Source organism: Myotis nattereri (assembly GCF_964212035.1).
Source record: "Myotis nattereri genome assembly, chromosome: 20".
Lineage (NCBI taxonomy): Eukaryota > Metazoa > Chordata > Mammalia > Chiroptera > Vespertilionidae > Myotis > Myotis nattereri.
In genome coordinates this window covers 13,440,395-13,457,212 of record NC_138096.1, presented here as the reverse complement: position 1 = coordinate 13,457,212, position 16,818 = coordinate 13,440,395, and the positions used below count along the sequence as shown (strand labels likewise).

At 43.9% G+C, this 16,818-nt stretch overlaps 1 protein-coding gene across 1 annotated transcript; it reads right to left on the bottom strand.

Annotated features, from left to right (window-relative positions):
* Window positions 1–6,535: 6,535 nt before the first annotated feature.
* On the bottom strand, window positions 6,536–12,352 carry COX20 (cytochrome c oxidase assembly factor COX20). Its single transcript, XM_081114633.1, has 4 exons — window positions 12,279–12,352; window positions 7,640–7,754; window positions 7,469–7,532; window positions 6,536–6,815 (listed from the first exon to the last, which is right to left on the bottom strand). Exons 1-4 carry the CDS (start codon window positions 12,315–12,317, stop codon window positions 6,656–6,658), a joined length of 378 nt encoding a protein of 125 aa, XP_080970759.1. The 5' UTR covers window positions 12,318–12,352; the 3' UTR covers window positions 6,536–6,655.
* Between the last annotated feature and the right edge of the window lie 4,466 nt (window positions 12,353–16,818).

Below are 16,818 nucleotides of genomic sequence, written 5' to 3'. Positions count from 1 at the left end.
AGGTACAGTACTGAACAAATGTCCCAGCTGTACCTAGGGAACACTCACCTGTGAGATTGCTGTTGGGGGTGCTTTTCACTAGAAAGTTATGCAGAAGCTGAGTCAAGAGTTGGATGAGATTGATCAACTACCGTAGGATTAAAACCATTAACAAAGAGGTTAATCAAGAGAAAAAATTGCAAGATAGAAATGAAGTAATGTGAACTGACATGCCTTAGTTCTCTGTTGCTGGTAGGTTACATCTTGTTACAGGATCTAGCCTTTGATGGAGGCTCTGACTCTGACCTAGAAGGCTGAGACCAGCTTCTGACAGACAGACAGAAAGGTGAACTCTTAAGATGGCAATAAGAAGCCATAATAAACCCACAAAAACAATAAGCTCTCATTTGCCTACGGTACATCCTGTCTGAAAATGAGAAATACGAAACTAGGGGTCCTAAGCACTAGCAACAAGGTATTTAAAGCATCTTTTAAAGACATTTTTCTTAGAAAAAGTACTTAAGTTTTCCAGGAGAGGTAATAGTATGTTTTTCACCTACCTGGGGAGCTTACATTCATGAACAGTCTATTCTGTATTTAATATTTGCCTCAGTTGTGGGAATTAAATGTAAATTGGCTTTTGATCCTAGGATCATTTTTATAATAGGTCCCATTGCACAAATGAAAAAGATGAAATATTTTAGCAGTTTTTAGGTAGTGACATCTCAGATAAAGGTCTGATGGTCAGTTTACAGGCGTACATTGGATGTTTGTAAAAAGCCAAGCCAGATTTAGATTATACTAAAGGATACATTTCCATCCTTTAAAGTTAGTTTCTCATGCACATCTTAAAAACAACATAAATTTCCATAATTTCCTTCACATAACTATAGAATGTCTCTTTGAAAAAAATGGATGGAACTTCTCTACTGCCCAACCCTCCAGAATAGTCCTGAAATATTCTGGGAAGATGAACACGATATTCTCAAGCCATTTTATCCCTAAACTTCTTGAAATGCTTTGAGTCTGACTCGTTATTTCTGGGGCTTGGAGGAAAACTGGGTTTAAGTTTTAACATTTTAGTAAATAGTTAATAAAAGCAAGAGTACATTATGGCCGGGCGATCCATTAAGTTTTAAGGGGCTGTTAGTGCTTTGAGTAAAAATCCATCAATGCCTTCGCTCTAAACAGCAATTTGCATTTATTATGTAAACTAGTCTCTTCAAATCATTAATTGCTACATTTAATCTAAAAATAAAACTGAATACCCTTTTGATATGGAGAAGAGCCTTTTCCTTTGGGTAATTTTTAAAATTGAATTTTCTTACTGGCCCAGTCATTACTCCATTTTCACACTAAAACATGCAGATGGTAGGGTTAGCCAGTTTAGTATTTGAGATTTTTCTTTTTAGGTTAATACTATTACCACAGGTACATGAAAACCTTTAGGTAGGTGGGAATGGCTAACAAAGATTACTATGCACTTACACTAAAGATATACTCTCACCTCCTATCCAGTTGACTACAAATATAGGTGGTTGAATATGTTTAGTTTGCCCAAGGAACTATAAGGGTTAGTAGATTGGAGATAGGGGAGAAATATTAACCTATAATTTACTCAAAGAATGTAAATACCTTGTGTGATTGAGTTGGGAAGTGCTGTCCATGTGGAAAGCCAAATTCAGTTCTTTCAGCATTGTGTAGATCGGTGATTTTAGGTGATTGCAGATCCAGTATTAGGGGAACGAATGGTGCAGGTAACTGATGGGCCAGAACTCCCGTAATCACCGCTTGGTTAGGTTGGACCAGGAACTTGACCATGTGTTTAATCTGTAATTACCTAGTTATTACTTAGGAATATTATTGTTTTCCTCCCTTTTCATGCCAGGAGTCACCGTTAACTTGCCAAGGAACAGGGGTTTTACTTTTGACAAAGCTGGATCTGTGGTATGAGTAACTATACTCTAGTCAAGCAGTGAGGTAATGACATTCGAGACAAATGGAGAAATGCAAGAAGGTTCCGCTCCTTATTGTGGCTGTGGCACAGCAGCCACTCCTGAGTGTCCAGCTCCAGTGCCTGCAAACTGGAGGAATGCAGGGATTATAGGCTAGAGAGGCTGACATAGCATCCAGCTGATACACACGGCTATTTGTGGCATGTTCTTTCCTGCCGCTCCTTTTAACAGTCCACGATCGCCCAGGAGGTAAAATTAGTTTTGTCCAGTAAACTTAGGCTTGCCAAGCACTTGAGAAGCATTGCCACAAATTACTACCAGCCAGAAAATTTTTAGGTAAAAACAGTATAGACATCTAACTTGAGTGGTACAAGCTTTAGAATGTTAAGGCATCTAGAGAGAAGATGAGATAAAACCAATACTTCCGATTGCTTGGGGCTTATATAAGTGGCAACTAACGGGTTAATTTTTTAAGGTAGCTATTAAGGTGTTTCATAACAATTAAGGGAGATAGAGGAGTCCTGGTCAAGTACAATATAAAAGGTTCCAACTTCACTATTTTTTTCTTTTAAGTAATAAAAAACATGTGCTGATTTAAATTTCATCTCCTTTTCCTTAGTCTGTCCATGTGAATGTGCTGTGTGGAAGAGTAAAAGGGCCCAACTAAATCTGTTCCAGTGATTCCAATAGGTATTCCAAATTCATTGCTGCTTGTACATTTAACACTTGTTACATTGAGCTGCTAGGATCACCTTAGTTAAAATTGCCCTTATTTTAAAAAGATGGGGGGGAAAGGGGAAACTTGATAAGCAGACGGGTAGGTTTTATAACAGAAAGAAAAAGTTAAGATTTCTCCTTTGCATACCTAAAGTGGGCAGTGCTCTTGCATAGATATTTGCAGGATATATAAATAGAGCCCAGTTCTCTTAAGGTCAGAACCTTATTCTAATTGTTTGAATTCATTCTGTTTAACTTTTTGCAAGACCTTTGTTAAATGTCCTCCATACTGGTAGACTTTAAATGTAGTACTCTGATGCAAAAAAAAGAGAATACCTGTGTTCTTAGTTTCCCCAAAACTTCCTGCATCTATACTAAATGCTTAAGTACAAAAATCTAAAACAATGATTGAGATCCTTTTGGATAACGAAGTGATATTCTAGGAAGTACATTTAAGTTATAAAGAAGGAATAAGGCCCAGGGAGCTTTGCCAATCCAGAGTATGTAATGTCTCTTCCCTGATGTGTTTAAAGCTTGATAAAGAGCTTGGAGGACATTTATTTTTCCTGCTGCGGATTCCATACTACTGTATTTTGGTGAAATAAGTGGACTTGGGTGCTATACTGATTTGAAATGTAGCTCCAGTTTTGCTCAATGAAACAGAGTTCTAGTCTGTCAACTAAAAACGATCTAATGGCTTCTGAAGATCCCATAGCTCCGCTTAAAGTGAGCAGTATTGTTCAGTGTCACTGATTGCTTTCTCACAATAGAAATACTTGGGGAGAAAGTCATCATTCTAGGAAATGAAGAGGAAGGCAAAGGCAGTGGTTGAAAAGACATATTTACAGCATATTTGTAGTGCTCATGTTACAAACTTGAAAATGTAATACTTTGAGAAATGCCTTCATAAGCTTTTTGTCCCTAAAGCTTCCCTTTTAAGAGAGAATTTAGAGATGGAACTTAATGCACAAAGTAATGTGTAAGATAACAGTATTTGGGTGGTAAAGAATATTGGTATATTACATGACCTGATTTGATGACCACTGGACAATATTTTAAGATGCTTCCAAAAATCCTTTATTCTGGAGGACCATTAAAATCAATTATAGCAATCGTTTTAATTTTTCTACTTTCCTCATTAAGGTTTTCTGCTTACCCAAAGCATAGTGTATATATTAACATGACTTTTAAAGGGGCGCCTTGACCCCCATCTGCAACAGATTTTTATCTAGGAATAGAAGGATTCAAACCCTATTTGATCCCTAGCTCTGTGCTGAAAAGTGCATAAACAGGAATCCTGAATTTATTATATAGACCTCCTCGCATTATATAATCGAAGCAAAGGGAAACCAGCGATGGAGTAGAGGTACGTAGACTAAAGAGATGCTTGCAAATCAAATAATGGAACTAGGGATAGTCAAAAATTCTTGTTGCCTAACTTGGTCAATATCAATTACAAGTCCAGAGAGAAGCTTGAAGTTAATTTTAATTCCCTGAGGTCCTTTTATTAAAATGTAAAATCAAGTAGTCAAAGCAAAGGGGAGGGCGAGGGAAGGGGGAAATGCATAAAGCACTGGAAAGTTAAAGTAGGTATGAGAGATAAGCCATGAGAAGTTGTGAAAACTACTAATGACCACAATTCTATTTTAATCAGCTATTTAGCTGGTACCTACTGCTATGTCACCTAGTGTGAAATTTCGGCTTTGCTGGAACACTGAAGGACGCAGTGCAGCTGGAGGCTCCAGGTGAGCGTGGAAGGTAGGTTCCTCTTTCAGACTAAAATCTGAAGTGTGTGCATGGATGAGACGGGAACCTGGTTCCTATCCATTTGCTAGTGAATATTTAGTAATTCACTATAACAAACAAGTGTTGACTGTCTTGTGACACTTGGTTGGAATGTGAAGATATAAACATTGACAGGGTTCCTGACAAGACAGTTAGGCTCAACTTGTAGCACAAGTCAATGGAAGTGCCACCTACTGTAACAGATGAAACGGGTATGAGAACCTAAATGAGGTGATCCTAATCCCCAGAGGTTAGTGACCAGGAGGATGAAGAATGTTACAGAGAGAAAGTAGAAGATACTTGCAGTGAAATTGAGAAGTTGGAGGAGTAGGAATTCAGGTCATGGCTGAAGATAAAGGTGATTGGATGGAAGTGGGGTGGCAGAGTGGAAATGGACTGGAAAGGCTACAAGTGGAAGTGTCAAGATCAACAATGGAGGCCTTATCAGATGTGTCCAGAGCAATGTGATAAAGGGCCTGGTGTCTTAGACATAGTCTAATTCAGTAATACATCTAACATCTTACTAAAGAAAAAAGTACATATATTACTACTGATCATGTAAACGTATGAAGTGACATCTCCCTGTTTTTATCCAGGTCTCCAATTTATAAAGCATCCTGCTGTGAAAATGAAAACTAACCTTGCTGGTGAGGGTCCTGGAATTTTCACCAGCCGAGAGAGGCTTCTCTCTCACCCGGGGTAAGATGTAACCATAGTATGCTAGAGCTAGAAGAGGCCTTAGTTATTTAATCCAATTGCCTCGTTTTATGTGTTACATATATTTGTAAACTGAAGCTAAGGACACAAGTGGCCTGCACAGATAACTTGTTAAATATCAGCTCTGATGAGTACTCACCATTTTTTCCCCCAACTGTGCAGCCTCTCAAATGAGTGTCACATCATGGCTTTTTAAAAACAAATTTAGTGGTTGTAATATGAATATTTCTAATACCCTTCCCTAATCAATGCCCAAGTCCTTCCTTTGGTGGCTGTCAAGATGATTAGGATCAATAAACATTAGGACAGGTGTGTGACAGTGTCATTCCCTCGTCTAGCCATTATGGCATTTGGCAAACCACATAGTCTAGGCACCCAACCCTCATAGTAACAGCCACAAATTTATAATTCCCTAACCAGGAAGACCTCTAGCATGTATTTTATTTAACAGATTTTTTTAAATGTTGATTTTAAAACAAACAAACAAAAAAAAACAACATCACTGCTTTGGAGAGAGAATTTTTTCCTGAATGAATAAATGCTGTGGGTTGAGTTGTACATTGGCTGCTTTAAAAATATATAAATATATACTTAAAGATTTGCATATATATATATAGAGAGAGAGAGAGAGAGAGAGCGCAGAAGAATGAATTATAAATGTCTTTTTTACGTCAGTGTAATACTATGTAATCTGGCAGTTCTTTTTCCTTTGCATCAAACAAGTTTTGAAAATATTTTGTGCATATTTAAATTCTACATAAAACTTAAAACCATGCATACTTCCAAAATAATATTTAGAACAGTTAAACAGCAGTCTTTACCTTCCCTGTAAGACATGGAAGAATAGTGTCAAGCAATGGACACGTTTTTAAAATAATTTGCAAAGTGATCCAATCTATTAGCTTTAAGTCTTATACTACCATTGGTTTAAAGAAACGAGGACGTGCCTGGCTGGTGTGGCTCAATGCTTGAGTGTGGAGCCATGAACCAGGAGGTCAGGGTTCAATTCCTGGTCAGGGCACATGCCAGGGTTGCGGGCTTGATCCCCAGTAGGGGGCGTGCAGGAGGTAGCCAATCGAAGATTCTCATCATTTCTCCCTTCCTCTCTCTCTAGAATCAGTAAAAATACATTTTTTTTTAAAAGGAACCAAGAAGTATTCCCTCATTTTTTAACTGGATAGTAATACGATTGTTTTAAAGGCAAGTTTTAAAATCTAACTGGGATTTTATTTAAAATGGACATCATTTACACTCACTACAAAGGAACTTTTTAAAGCTTGCTGAACACTAGGTTTATTTTGTATGACAAATCCACTATTAAGCTATACTGGTAGTAGATAACAGGGCCAGAATAAGTTCATAAAATATTCCTACAAGGGAAAAAGGACTACAACTCACACATGCTTTATTTACTTGATTGAAAACCTTATGGCACATGCAGTGTTGTACACAGTTGATCTCATCTTGGCTCACACTGACGTCAGTTTATTTAGATTCTATGCTCAGGACTGTTCAGGTGCTGCTGCTGCTGCTGCTGCTGCTGCTGTTGGTTTTTTTTCAGGATCAAGGTGGGTACTTTCATATAAAATCTTATTTTTAATTCCTTCTCTGGCCATTCTTTCCTGGATTCTTAGCTTTGCATAATTATACCTACAATGAAACCTTGGAAGAAAAGAATACAAAGTCATTACTATAATAGAAACATTTGACATTTTACAGTAATAAAATTCAGGAATGCTTACAGATGAGTACCCTGAGACTGAAAGTATAACCATTCTAATCTGCAGACCTTGGTGGTTTGGTGTCAGCGATACCTATGAACACTGTTTTATATAAAATGAGGATTTCTGTCACTTTAGCTTAATCTTACTTGTAGAACCTTATGCAAATGTAACCAGTACTGTGGGTCTGGCTTTTTTTTTGCTGACGAAAACAGAGCTGATAGTCATCCATGCTATATCAGTTCTCAGTAACATCAGATGTGATGCTGGGAGCAGGGATGAAATGGGAATTAGGGTGTAAGGTACAGGGTGGAGGCCTTCATAAATGAAGTATAAGCCATAACTTGGCATTAATGGCATATTATGCAATCATCTGCTCATTCAAGAAATGGTATAAAATATGAGTACATATACATACTGAAAGGATAAAGACATTCCAGCAATATCATTTAAGAAATTTCCATTAAAAAGTCCTTTTCTTAAGTAACCGAGGGTGGAAATCTCCCAATGGGAAATTGCTCTGAAAAGAGCATGTGCATTGGAATTGGATAAACCTATAATCATGGGGTCCTGTTGAATGCTTAGTGCACATACCAGCATCCTAAAGTCACGACGATAAATCCTCCTACTCCGACATCACATGATCTTCTAATTCTACCTGTCAAAAAGCAGTCATTATAATTATGACATACTGTTTCATCTAGAAAATAATTGTTTGCCACACATAGATGTGTGTTGTTTATTTAGAGAAAAGTAGATACTCACTAGTTAACAAAAAATGTCCAAGGCCAGCCACAACAGATCCTAAGGAACCATATAATACTGAGTCCCGTGCACAGGGAATGTTCTCCACATCTAAAATTCCTAGGAGCTTAAAGGGCTAAGATAAAATAAAAAAGAACCTAGATTGAACAAGGAAATACTGTAGATCAGTGGTTTGGCAAAGAACATGACCAGGAATCGATCCATTTACTTTCAACATCCTGCTTTTGGTATTCAGTCTGAAGAAGCTGAATCTTAAAGTAGGAAACCTTGAAAATTTAATTAACGAGAAAGCCTCTAGAATAACATACCTAAATCAATTGAATTTTGATGTTGGATAATAATTTGCTAATTGAACAGTTTGGAAATAAGAGCACATTTTATGAGCTCTTTAAACATCTATGAAATTTGGGAAGCATAAGTGGGATTGGTACAGTTCTAATGAGGTGAACATCAGTTGTTCACAAGAATAAATATTTCATGTAAAGATAAACATTTGGGCATTATCACTCCTGATCTGTTTCCTTGCCTGATAGGAAATTGCGCTTAATTATATTTATCTTGTGGCCCTCAGTGGAGGGCAGGACAAAATACTCAAGAAAAAGTCACGTCTATTTCATTGTGGCGTTTCTATTCAATAAAAAAGTAGAAAACTTCTGCAGGTTTTCAGTAATGTAGCTTTTAAAAGAGAGCTGCTTGTCCATTAAAATACAGTATAATGTATAGCGGGAGGCCAAAAGGGGCGGAGGGTTCCTCCAGGACTAGGGAACGCAAGAAGTGGGGAAGGAAGTCCGGTTAAAGGTTGAAATAACATTCTTGGTTGTATTTTTCTCCTGTTTGCTGCTTTGGCTCAAGCTTCTGCCAGGAAAGAGAAAATGTGTGACCTGGTTCCTAATAAAGCAAAAATTACACACCCTCTGGCATCATTCTATTCCATTTTTTCTTTGGTCTCTCCCTGCTAACCCTTCCCCCTAACCCAGGTTACTTCGTGCACACAGCAGGTATTCATTAACATTGCACTTTAATTTTGAAAGTTCTTTAATACAAATCTTCATAGACATATTTGAATTGTGCGTCTTGGTTTTTCATTTCACTTAAAAAAATTCAGTTCCTCTGTCAGCTCAAAAGCCCAGTGAAACGTGGTTGGAGGTGAGGGTGCGAGTTGCTCTGCAGGTAGGGAGTGTTGGGCTCTGCACGCCGCCTCCAGCCCAGCCTCTCCCCAGGAGAAGGGTGCTGGAGATGCTGGGGCCCCAGAGGGGGGTCGGCAGTGTCGGCTCCAGTGGGTCCTAGGCCCTAACACATAGAAGGTGAGGCTTTCATATGGGGGCCGAGAAGGAAAGGAGCCATCATGGGTTGTCCACACAGCAGGACACGCAGGACGCACCACCACCGAAGATCACACAAGTTTCTGTGAGGCCTCGGGGCTTCTTCAGTTTGGATCCCCTTTTATAATGGAGCCATGGGGTGACACCCCCCTCACCCCCCAGGGGTAGACCAGAATCTGCAAACATACATTTATTGGGGCACCTGGAAAAACGCCATCCATCCATCCCAATCCTTTACAAGTATATGAAGTATACTTGCCAAATATAAAATTGTGTTATTTAAGCCAGCTAGGTAACTATCCAGATTTTTTTAAAGGTATTTTCAAAATTCAGATCTGGGATAGGCCATTAGAATGTTTAGAAGATTTCAGGTCTCTCTAAAGACAAACATCTTTCAGAAATTACATGCCCTATTTAAAATGGTCCCTTCTAGAACCAGCATGTGGCTAGAGGCCCAGGATTCTGCTGCTGAACATTCTGCAACACATCGGCCCCACCTCCGACTTAACCTGTTGTGATGCCAGTCCTGCCAAGGCTGAGAAACCAACGCAGGCCCCGAACAGTTCCAGAATAGAGCTGGTGGGGGGTTACCAGTCCCTGCCCTTGATAGCCCTTCTATGTAGTTCTCAGGACCTCTGAACCGGCTCCGGGTCTTTACACAGAGAGCTGGCAGGGGCTGGCAGGGGCTGGCAGGGGCTGGCAGGGGCTGGCAGGATGGAAGTCGGCCTGGAACTATTCCCCCCCTGCTCCCCGAAGAGCCCGTCGTTTCCATGGCACCCTTTAACCTTTTGGGTCTGTTATAGAGGGGAAAAACCAGGGGCCACAGAGGAGTCGCTTTCCAAAGGTCACCCGTTCAGGGAGTACTAGGACTAAAATACATAATTGTGTATCTGCAACTCTTCTGAAAACTGGGAAAGAATGACCACAATTTAAGATGAGAGTCATTGATTGGCTGCCTCCGGGTTTGATTCTGATCAAGGGCATGGGCCCAGGTTGTGGGCTCAACCCCCAGTTGGGGGTGTGTGGGAGGCAGCCAATTGGTGATTCTCATCATTGATGTTTCTATCTCCCTCCTCAGATATCAATAAAAATATAGTTGGAAAAAAAAACCCACAAAAAAACATGCCCATATCTGACTAGTCAGGGGCACTGATCTCTTTTCCATTAGATTGTCCAATTTTAAAATGACAACAGCAAACAATAGCCATCTGGTGTGAATGAATCACAATTATACCTAATTTTTTCTTGTCAGCAAAAATTCCATTTTTGGAGTGCCACAATTTTAGTAATAATGTGTGCCATAGATGAAGAAGAAAAGATTGAAAATTGCTTGTTCAGAATATTGTTAGTTTCCAGAAGCAAGAACTAGTCTTCAGCGTATGAATTGTAAGATTCTCAGAAATTTAAATTAACATTTCACTATTCCCTAATTAGTCTTCAGTTTAACTTGTCATTAATGAATTTAAGCCTTTAAGGAATTTTTCTAACAGTATTTTGTAGGCATATTCTTAGATTTAGAAAAGCAACATTACCAGCTCACCTTGATTGAACCAAGGGAAGTTCAAGATTTCTAAGCCAGAATACCAGTTTAATAATTTATAGGAAATAGATCAGATAAAATTAAGCCAGCTCATGACCCATTGCCAGTATTGTTTTCCTCTTGTTACAAAGGATGAACTGGCTAACCAACTGAGCCATAGCAGCCACAGCCCAAATTTCATATTTTAAAACTTACCAAGCAAAGTATGAGAGCAGAAGGAAAGTTAAGGGCTAGTTCTATCAGGTATGCTAGCTTGTTAGCTCTCTCTTTTCTAATCCTCACCCCAAGATATTTTCCCATTGATCTTTTAGAGTGGAAGAGGGAGACGGAAACATTGGCTGCCTCCTGCCCCACTCCGATCCGGGCCTGGGCTGGGGAGGCACATGCCCTTGACCAGAGCTGACCTTTTTGGTCTGCAGACCAGTGCGCTTCGCACTGAGCCAAACCGGCCAGGGCCCTTTCTCATTTTTATCTTAGCCGACTCTAAAAACCAATCTCTGGATTGTGGTAGAAATAATTGAAAAAAAAATTTTTTTAAGTGCAGGCTTTTCTGATATTACCCTGGGCTGCTAATTCAGACATAGCTTATATTAATTTGATTATACTTTTTGATGAGCTTTGATAGGTACGAGTGTTTCATGAACAACTTACAGGACTGACTTTACTTACAGTATTTTGTTAATGCTGGACCAATTAAATAGGTCACTAATTTTTTTCTTCCATTGAATTCTTTTATCAAGTCTCAATGTATTAAAACACCCTGATGACCATTACATGACAGCGGTTGTCCTATCAAAGTGAACAATCCGATACAGAAGGGATTAAAGCTCCATTCAAGAGCCCAGTGTTCTCGCAAAACAATGCAGAATTCCATTATTAAATATGGAAGTTTCAAACAAGGGTACATTTTGTTACACTAAACCTATCCCAAATAATATACATTAAAAACAAAAGGCACCAAGAGTTGTATAAATGGACAAAATCTGTTATTAAATATGGAAAAACTTTATCCAACCTTTGTTCCTATTAACCTTTTGGTGATCGGCTGTCTTGGCCAAATATAGGTGGAAAAGTCCCCAGAGAAACAAGAACTTTGAAAAAGTGAGCAAAACGTCCAAGCTGGTCAGACGATCCTAAAACTAGACTCGGAGCAACTAGGGTGCCCCGCGGGTCCTCACTGTGTGCACGACGGGCCCACGGACACCCAGTGGACAGTAAGGAGCCCAGGGAGTGACTTCCGGCGATGCGTGCGCGGTGGCTGATGAGCTGGGGGACCCGCTCCGCAGCCCTTGGGGAGCCCCGTTCAGCTCCAGAGCACCTGGGGGGGGGGGGCCGCAGCCGGCGGGGCCCGATCACAGGCCCGGGGGGAAGCAGCGCACCTGGCATGGACGGGGCACCTGGGGCACCTGCGATCACACCGGTGCTCCACGCGGGCGAGATCCAGGTTAACGGGAAGCCCGGATCTCTCTCCTCCTCGGCACGGAAACCCGCGGAGCCTAACCAGCCCGCTCCCAGGCCAGGCCCCGTCCTCGGGAGCTTTTAAACCCCCTTCCCGCCAAAGGCCTGTGCGCGATTCACAGGGGCTCGCCCTCCCGCTGTGTGGCCACCGGTCCCGGAATGAAGACAAAAATACCAGGGGAGCGGGGGGCACGAACAGATTCCGCCCCGGGCGGCAGGGGAGCCAACGACACGTGCTCGGCCTCGGGTGTCCCAGCTCCGAGGCCGCGTCCTTCGCAGGCGCCCGCCCGCGCCCCGCTCGCCCCCGCCCCCAGGTTACCTTCTGCCCGGGTTCCTCGGGCTCCGGCGCCGCGGCCATGGGCACGAGTCGGCGCCTGCACCCCCGCCCGCCCGCCCAGGGCCTGCGCGAGCGGAAGCCCCGCCCCTCGGAGGGCGGTGCCAGCCGAAAGCCCCGCCCCCCGGGCGCCGGCCGCCATCTTAGGGAACGTGTCTGCTGCTCTGCAGTGGCGGCGCTGGCCCCGGTCATCTCCTTTGTTCGTCCAACGGGCCCCCCCTTCTCCCAGAGGGGCGCCCCCGCCCTGCCGGCCGGCACCGCGGGAGGGGCGGGCTCGGGGAGCGACGCCGCACCCGGGCTGCGGCGGGGCGCGGGCGGCACCGCGAGACCGCGCCTCTCCCCCCCAGCCCCCGCCTTCCGCCCCAACCGCCATTTCCAACCGTCGTCCGCGCTCGTGCTCCGCGTGCTCGGCCCGGGCGCGCGCCGCGGGGGGTGGGGGGAGCCGCTCGCCGCCGCCGCTTTGTCCCGCGCGCGGCCCCCGCCCGGAAGTGGGCTCGCACCGGCCGTGGCCCGCGGCCCCGCGTGTCCTTTGTCCTTCCGGCCCCGCCGAGCCCCGCGCGCCGGCCGCTCCCCTCCCGCCTCGGGGCTTTAAGGCGACGCCGCTCGGGGCGCGGAGGGAGACGGACGGGGACGACACGGAGGGGCCGGCTCGTTACTGAGCGTGCGCCGGCCGCCCTCCCTCCCGGCGCGGAGGTTTAAGAGGAAAAGGCCTGCGACGGGCGCGTGTCGTGTCGGCCGCGGCCCCCGCCCGCCCGCCCACGGCCGCGGGTTCCCGTGAAGCCCCGGCGCTGCGTGTGGCGGCCCGGGAGGGGCCGCGCTGCCCGTGCAGGCCGGGGTCAGGCCGGGCCTTCCAGGGTTCCTCTGTCCCCCCATGGCCGCGGGTCCGAGTGCCCGGGAGGCGGGGGAGCCGCGCTGCGCAGTCACGGTGCCGCCCCGGTCACGCCTCTCATTTCCCAGCCTCGCGCCTTTCCGCAGCCCCCGCGGAAGACGCCGCTTGTGAGCGACAGGTGACAGTATTTTTTAAAATGACTGCCCTTTGCGGAAGTTGGGCGAATGACCTCCGGCTCTGATAGAAATGAGGCCCCGCCCGGGCAGTGTGGGCGGGGGTGACGGATGCTCCATCGCGGGCGGGAGGGAGGGAGGGAGGGAGGGAGGGAGGGGCTCTCGAAGTCTTTCCAATGAGGCCCTCAGTCAGCGGTTCTCAACCTGGGGGTCGAACGACCCTTTCACAGGGGTCGCCTGAGCCCATCGGGAAACACATCTGTAATTGCATATTGTTTTTGTGATTCATCGCTATGCTTTCATTATGTTCAATGTGTAACAATGACAATGCATCCTGCCTATCAGATATTTACATGACGGTTCATAACAGTAGCAACGGAAATAATGTAATGGTTGGGGGTCCCCACAGCGTGAGGAACCGTATGAAGGGGTCGCGGCCGCAGGAAGGTTGAGAACCGCCGCTGTAAATGGACTGGAAAACTACCGGGTGAAACGCCCTCCCGCCGGCCTGCGGGACTGTGTGACTCTGCAAACTGCGGGGGGAGCTCAGCCGAGGCCCATGGCGTGTATTTCTGAAAGCATTCTCGGGTCACCTTTCATGTTAACTTCAGTTTCACAAAAGTTGCAAAATAATCGTGTGTTTGGTTTTTCCATTTTCACAGTTTATAGAGGGAAAAGTCAAAATCACTTTCACCCTTTTCTCCCCTCTTTAAGGTAAACGCAACTAATAGCTTGATGTGTCTCTTTCTGAACTGCTTTTTTCTTAAAACACTGGAATATAGGGTAGAAGCGAAAGTCTGTCCTACCTGACCCCGTACGAACGTAGCTATGTGATAGACATATCAAAATGGCTGCACTATGGAATTTGCAATCAGCCATTTATTTTTTACCATTCAACACTATAGCTTGGAAATTTTTTCATCTAAGTACCAATAGATTTACTCATTCATTTTAAAGGCTGCTCAGCAATCCTGAGTTTTCTTTCTAACTGACATAGAAAGTTTCAATTTTTTCAATAACCCTCCCACCTCCCCCCCCCCAAAAAAAAAATTCAGTGAGCATCTTTATGTATATATCTTAGTGCACATGTTCAAGTATTTCCCTAAGACCTGATTCAAATGAGTATGAACATTAAGAATTTTGCCAAAACCGGTTTGGCTCAGTGGATAGAGCGTCGGCCTGCGGACTGAAAGGTCCCGGGTTCAATTCCGGTCAAGGGCATGTACCTGGGTTGCGGTTCATAGGTTGATGCTCAACCACTGAGCCATGCTGGCTGGACTACGTGACTTTTCTTAGTTTACAGCAGCTCTTCACAGTTATGACTTTTAACACTTATATTTGTAACATGTCTTCTAGCTCACTTATTTGTTAATTTTGTTTATGGAGTTGTTGACTTTAAACAAATAGCCAGGTATTTCTCCAGCAAAATACGTTTTCCCCCAGGAGATGTGCAGGAGGCAGCTGATCGATGTTTCTCTCTCATCGATGTTTCTAACTCTCTATCCCTCTCCCTTCCTCTCTGTAAAAAATCAATAAAATATTTTTTTTTAAATTTTAGAATTTAAAATTTAAAATTTTTAAGAATTTTAATCTCTACTGCTCAATTGTCCTGCAAAAAATGCTACCGATTTACCTTCTCCGTTAATAATGGATGAGAGTGCCTTGTTTTCACACAACCTTTTTTAAACACTTCATGTTGCCATACTTACCTGATGGGTGAAAAATAGTGCCTTTAAGCTTTCCTGGTTACTTACAGGGTTGAGTATTATTTCAAATGTCTATTGGTCATTCTTTGCTAAGCATTAACGTTGTATAGCTTTTGCATATTCAAAAATTTGGTTGGGTATGTGATTTTGTAAAATGACATTTTTATTTCAGAGAGGGAGTGAGAGCTAGAAATATCAATGATGAGAGCGAATCATTGATTGGCTGCCTCTCGCATGCCCCCCACTGGGGACTGAGCCAGCATTGAACCGGGACCTTCTTTCTGGTTCATAGGTTGATGCTCAACTACTGAGCCATGCTGGCTGGGCTACGTAACTTTTCTTAGTTTACAGAAGCTCTTTACAGTTATGACTTTTAACACTTATATTTGTAACATGTCTTCTAGCTCACTTATTTGTTAATTTTGTTTATGGAGTTGTTGACTTTAAACAAATAGCCAGGTATTTCTCCAGCAAAATACGTTTTTCCCCAGAAACAAGAAGGAATTGCAGCTCCGACATGCAGTGTGATGGAGAAGCGCCTGCACAGTAATCCAGAGAAACAAGCGAGAGGAAGGCTCTCCTATGGACTTGGGAAGGGCTGCTGTAAGCAGAGTCCATTGGAGGAAACTGAAAGTTCAGAGTACAGCGAGCTTTTCATTGGCTGATTTATGTCAGTCTCTCATTTGCTCAGCTACTACTAGACAAGGAGGAATCTTTTGTTTTTTCTTCTGATGGGCAGAGGGCCTGAGCAGACACTTTTTTTAAAGAAGACATACAAATGGGCAACAGTTTTATGAAGAAATGCTCAACTTTATTATCTATAAGGAACATAAAAATCAAAACATAAATGAAATACCACCTCATACTTGTTAGAATGACTGTCAACAAGTGTTGGAGAGGTTGTGGAGAAAAAGGAACCCCATACACTGCTGGTGGGAATGTAAATCAGTACAGCCAATTTATAGTAGTATCCTATCTAATAAAAGTGTAATATGCAAATCAACCGAATGACCAAATGGCCAAATGGAACGACCATCCTGATGACCACGCTATGACACCCACTGGCGCCAGGCCAGCCAAGGCAGGTGAAATGTGATTGGTCGGGGGCCTGGCCATTGCACCATGATCACCCCGCAAAGGGAGGCCCAGGCCACCAACCAGCTGGCTGCAGTGGGTGGGCAGGGCCTACCTCTTTGGGGCAATTGATCGCAGGGCTCCTGGACTGTGAGAGGACCAGGCTGAGAGAGCCCCCCCCCCCCCAGTTCATGAATTTCATGCACCAGGCCTCTAGTCCTATATAATAAAAGGCTAATATGCAAATCAACCAAACAGTGGAATGGCTGGTTGCTATGACACACACTGACTACCAAGGGGCAGACGCTCAACACAGGAGCTGCCCCCTGGTGGTCAGTGCACTCACACAGGGGGAGTGCCACTCAGCCAGAAGCCATGGCGAGTGCAGCGGCTGTGGCGGGAGCCTATCCCACCTCCATGGAAGCACTACGGATGTCCGACTGATGGCTTAGGCATGCTCCCCGGGGGCAGTGGGCCTCAGCTGTTAGACATCCCCCAAGGGCTCCCAAACTGCGAGAGGGCAAAGGGCGGGCTGAGGGACCCCGCCCCCCCCCCCCGAGTGCATGAATTTCGTGCACCAGGCCTCTAGTTTATTTATAAAGATGTATGCACCCCTATGTTCATTATAGCATTATTCATAGTAACCAAGACATGGAAACAAGTGTCCTTCAGTGGAAGATTGGACAAAGAAGATGTGGTACATGCACACCATGGAATACTGCTCAGTCATAAGAAAAGATGAA

What these genes read in the sequence shown, in the direction of transcription:
- COX20 (XM_081114633.1), bottom strand. Translation starts at nt 12,317, where the DNA reads ATGGCCGCGGCGCCGGAGCCCGAGGAACCCGGGCAGAAG. An exon ending in TGGACATTTTTTGTTAACTA is followed by an intron (nt 7,533 to 7,639) that starts GTGAGTATCTAC and finishes GCTTTTTGACAG; the next exon opens with GTAGAATTAGAAGATCATGT. An exon ending in GTCGTGACTTTAGGATGCTG is followed by an intron (nt 6,816 to 7,468) that starts GTATGTGCACTA and finishes TTTTCTTCCAAG; the next exon opens with GTTTCATTGTAGGTATAATT.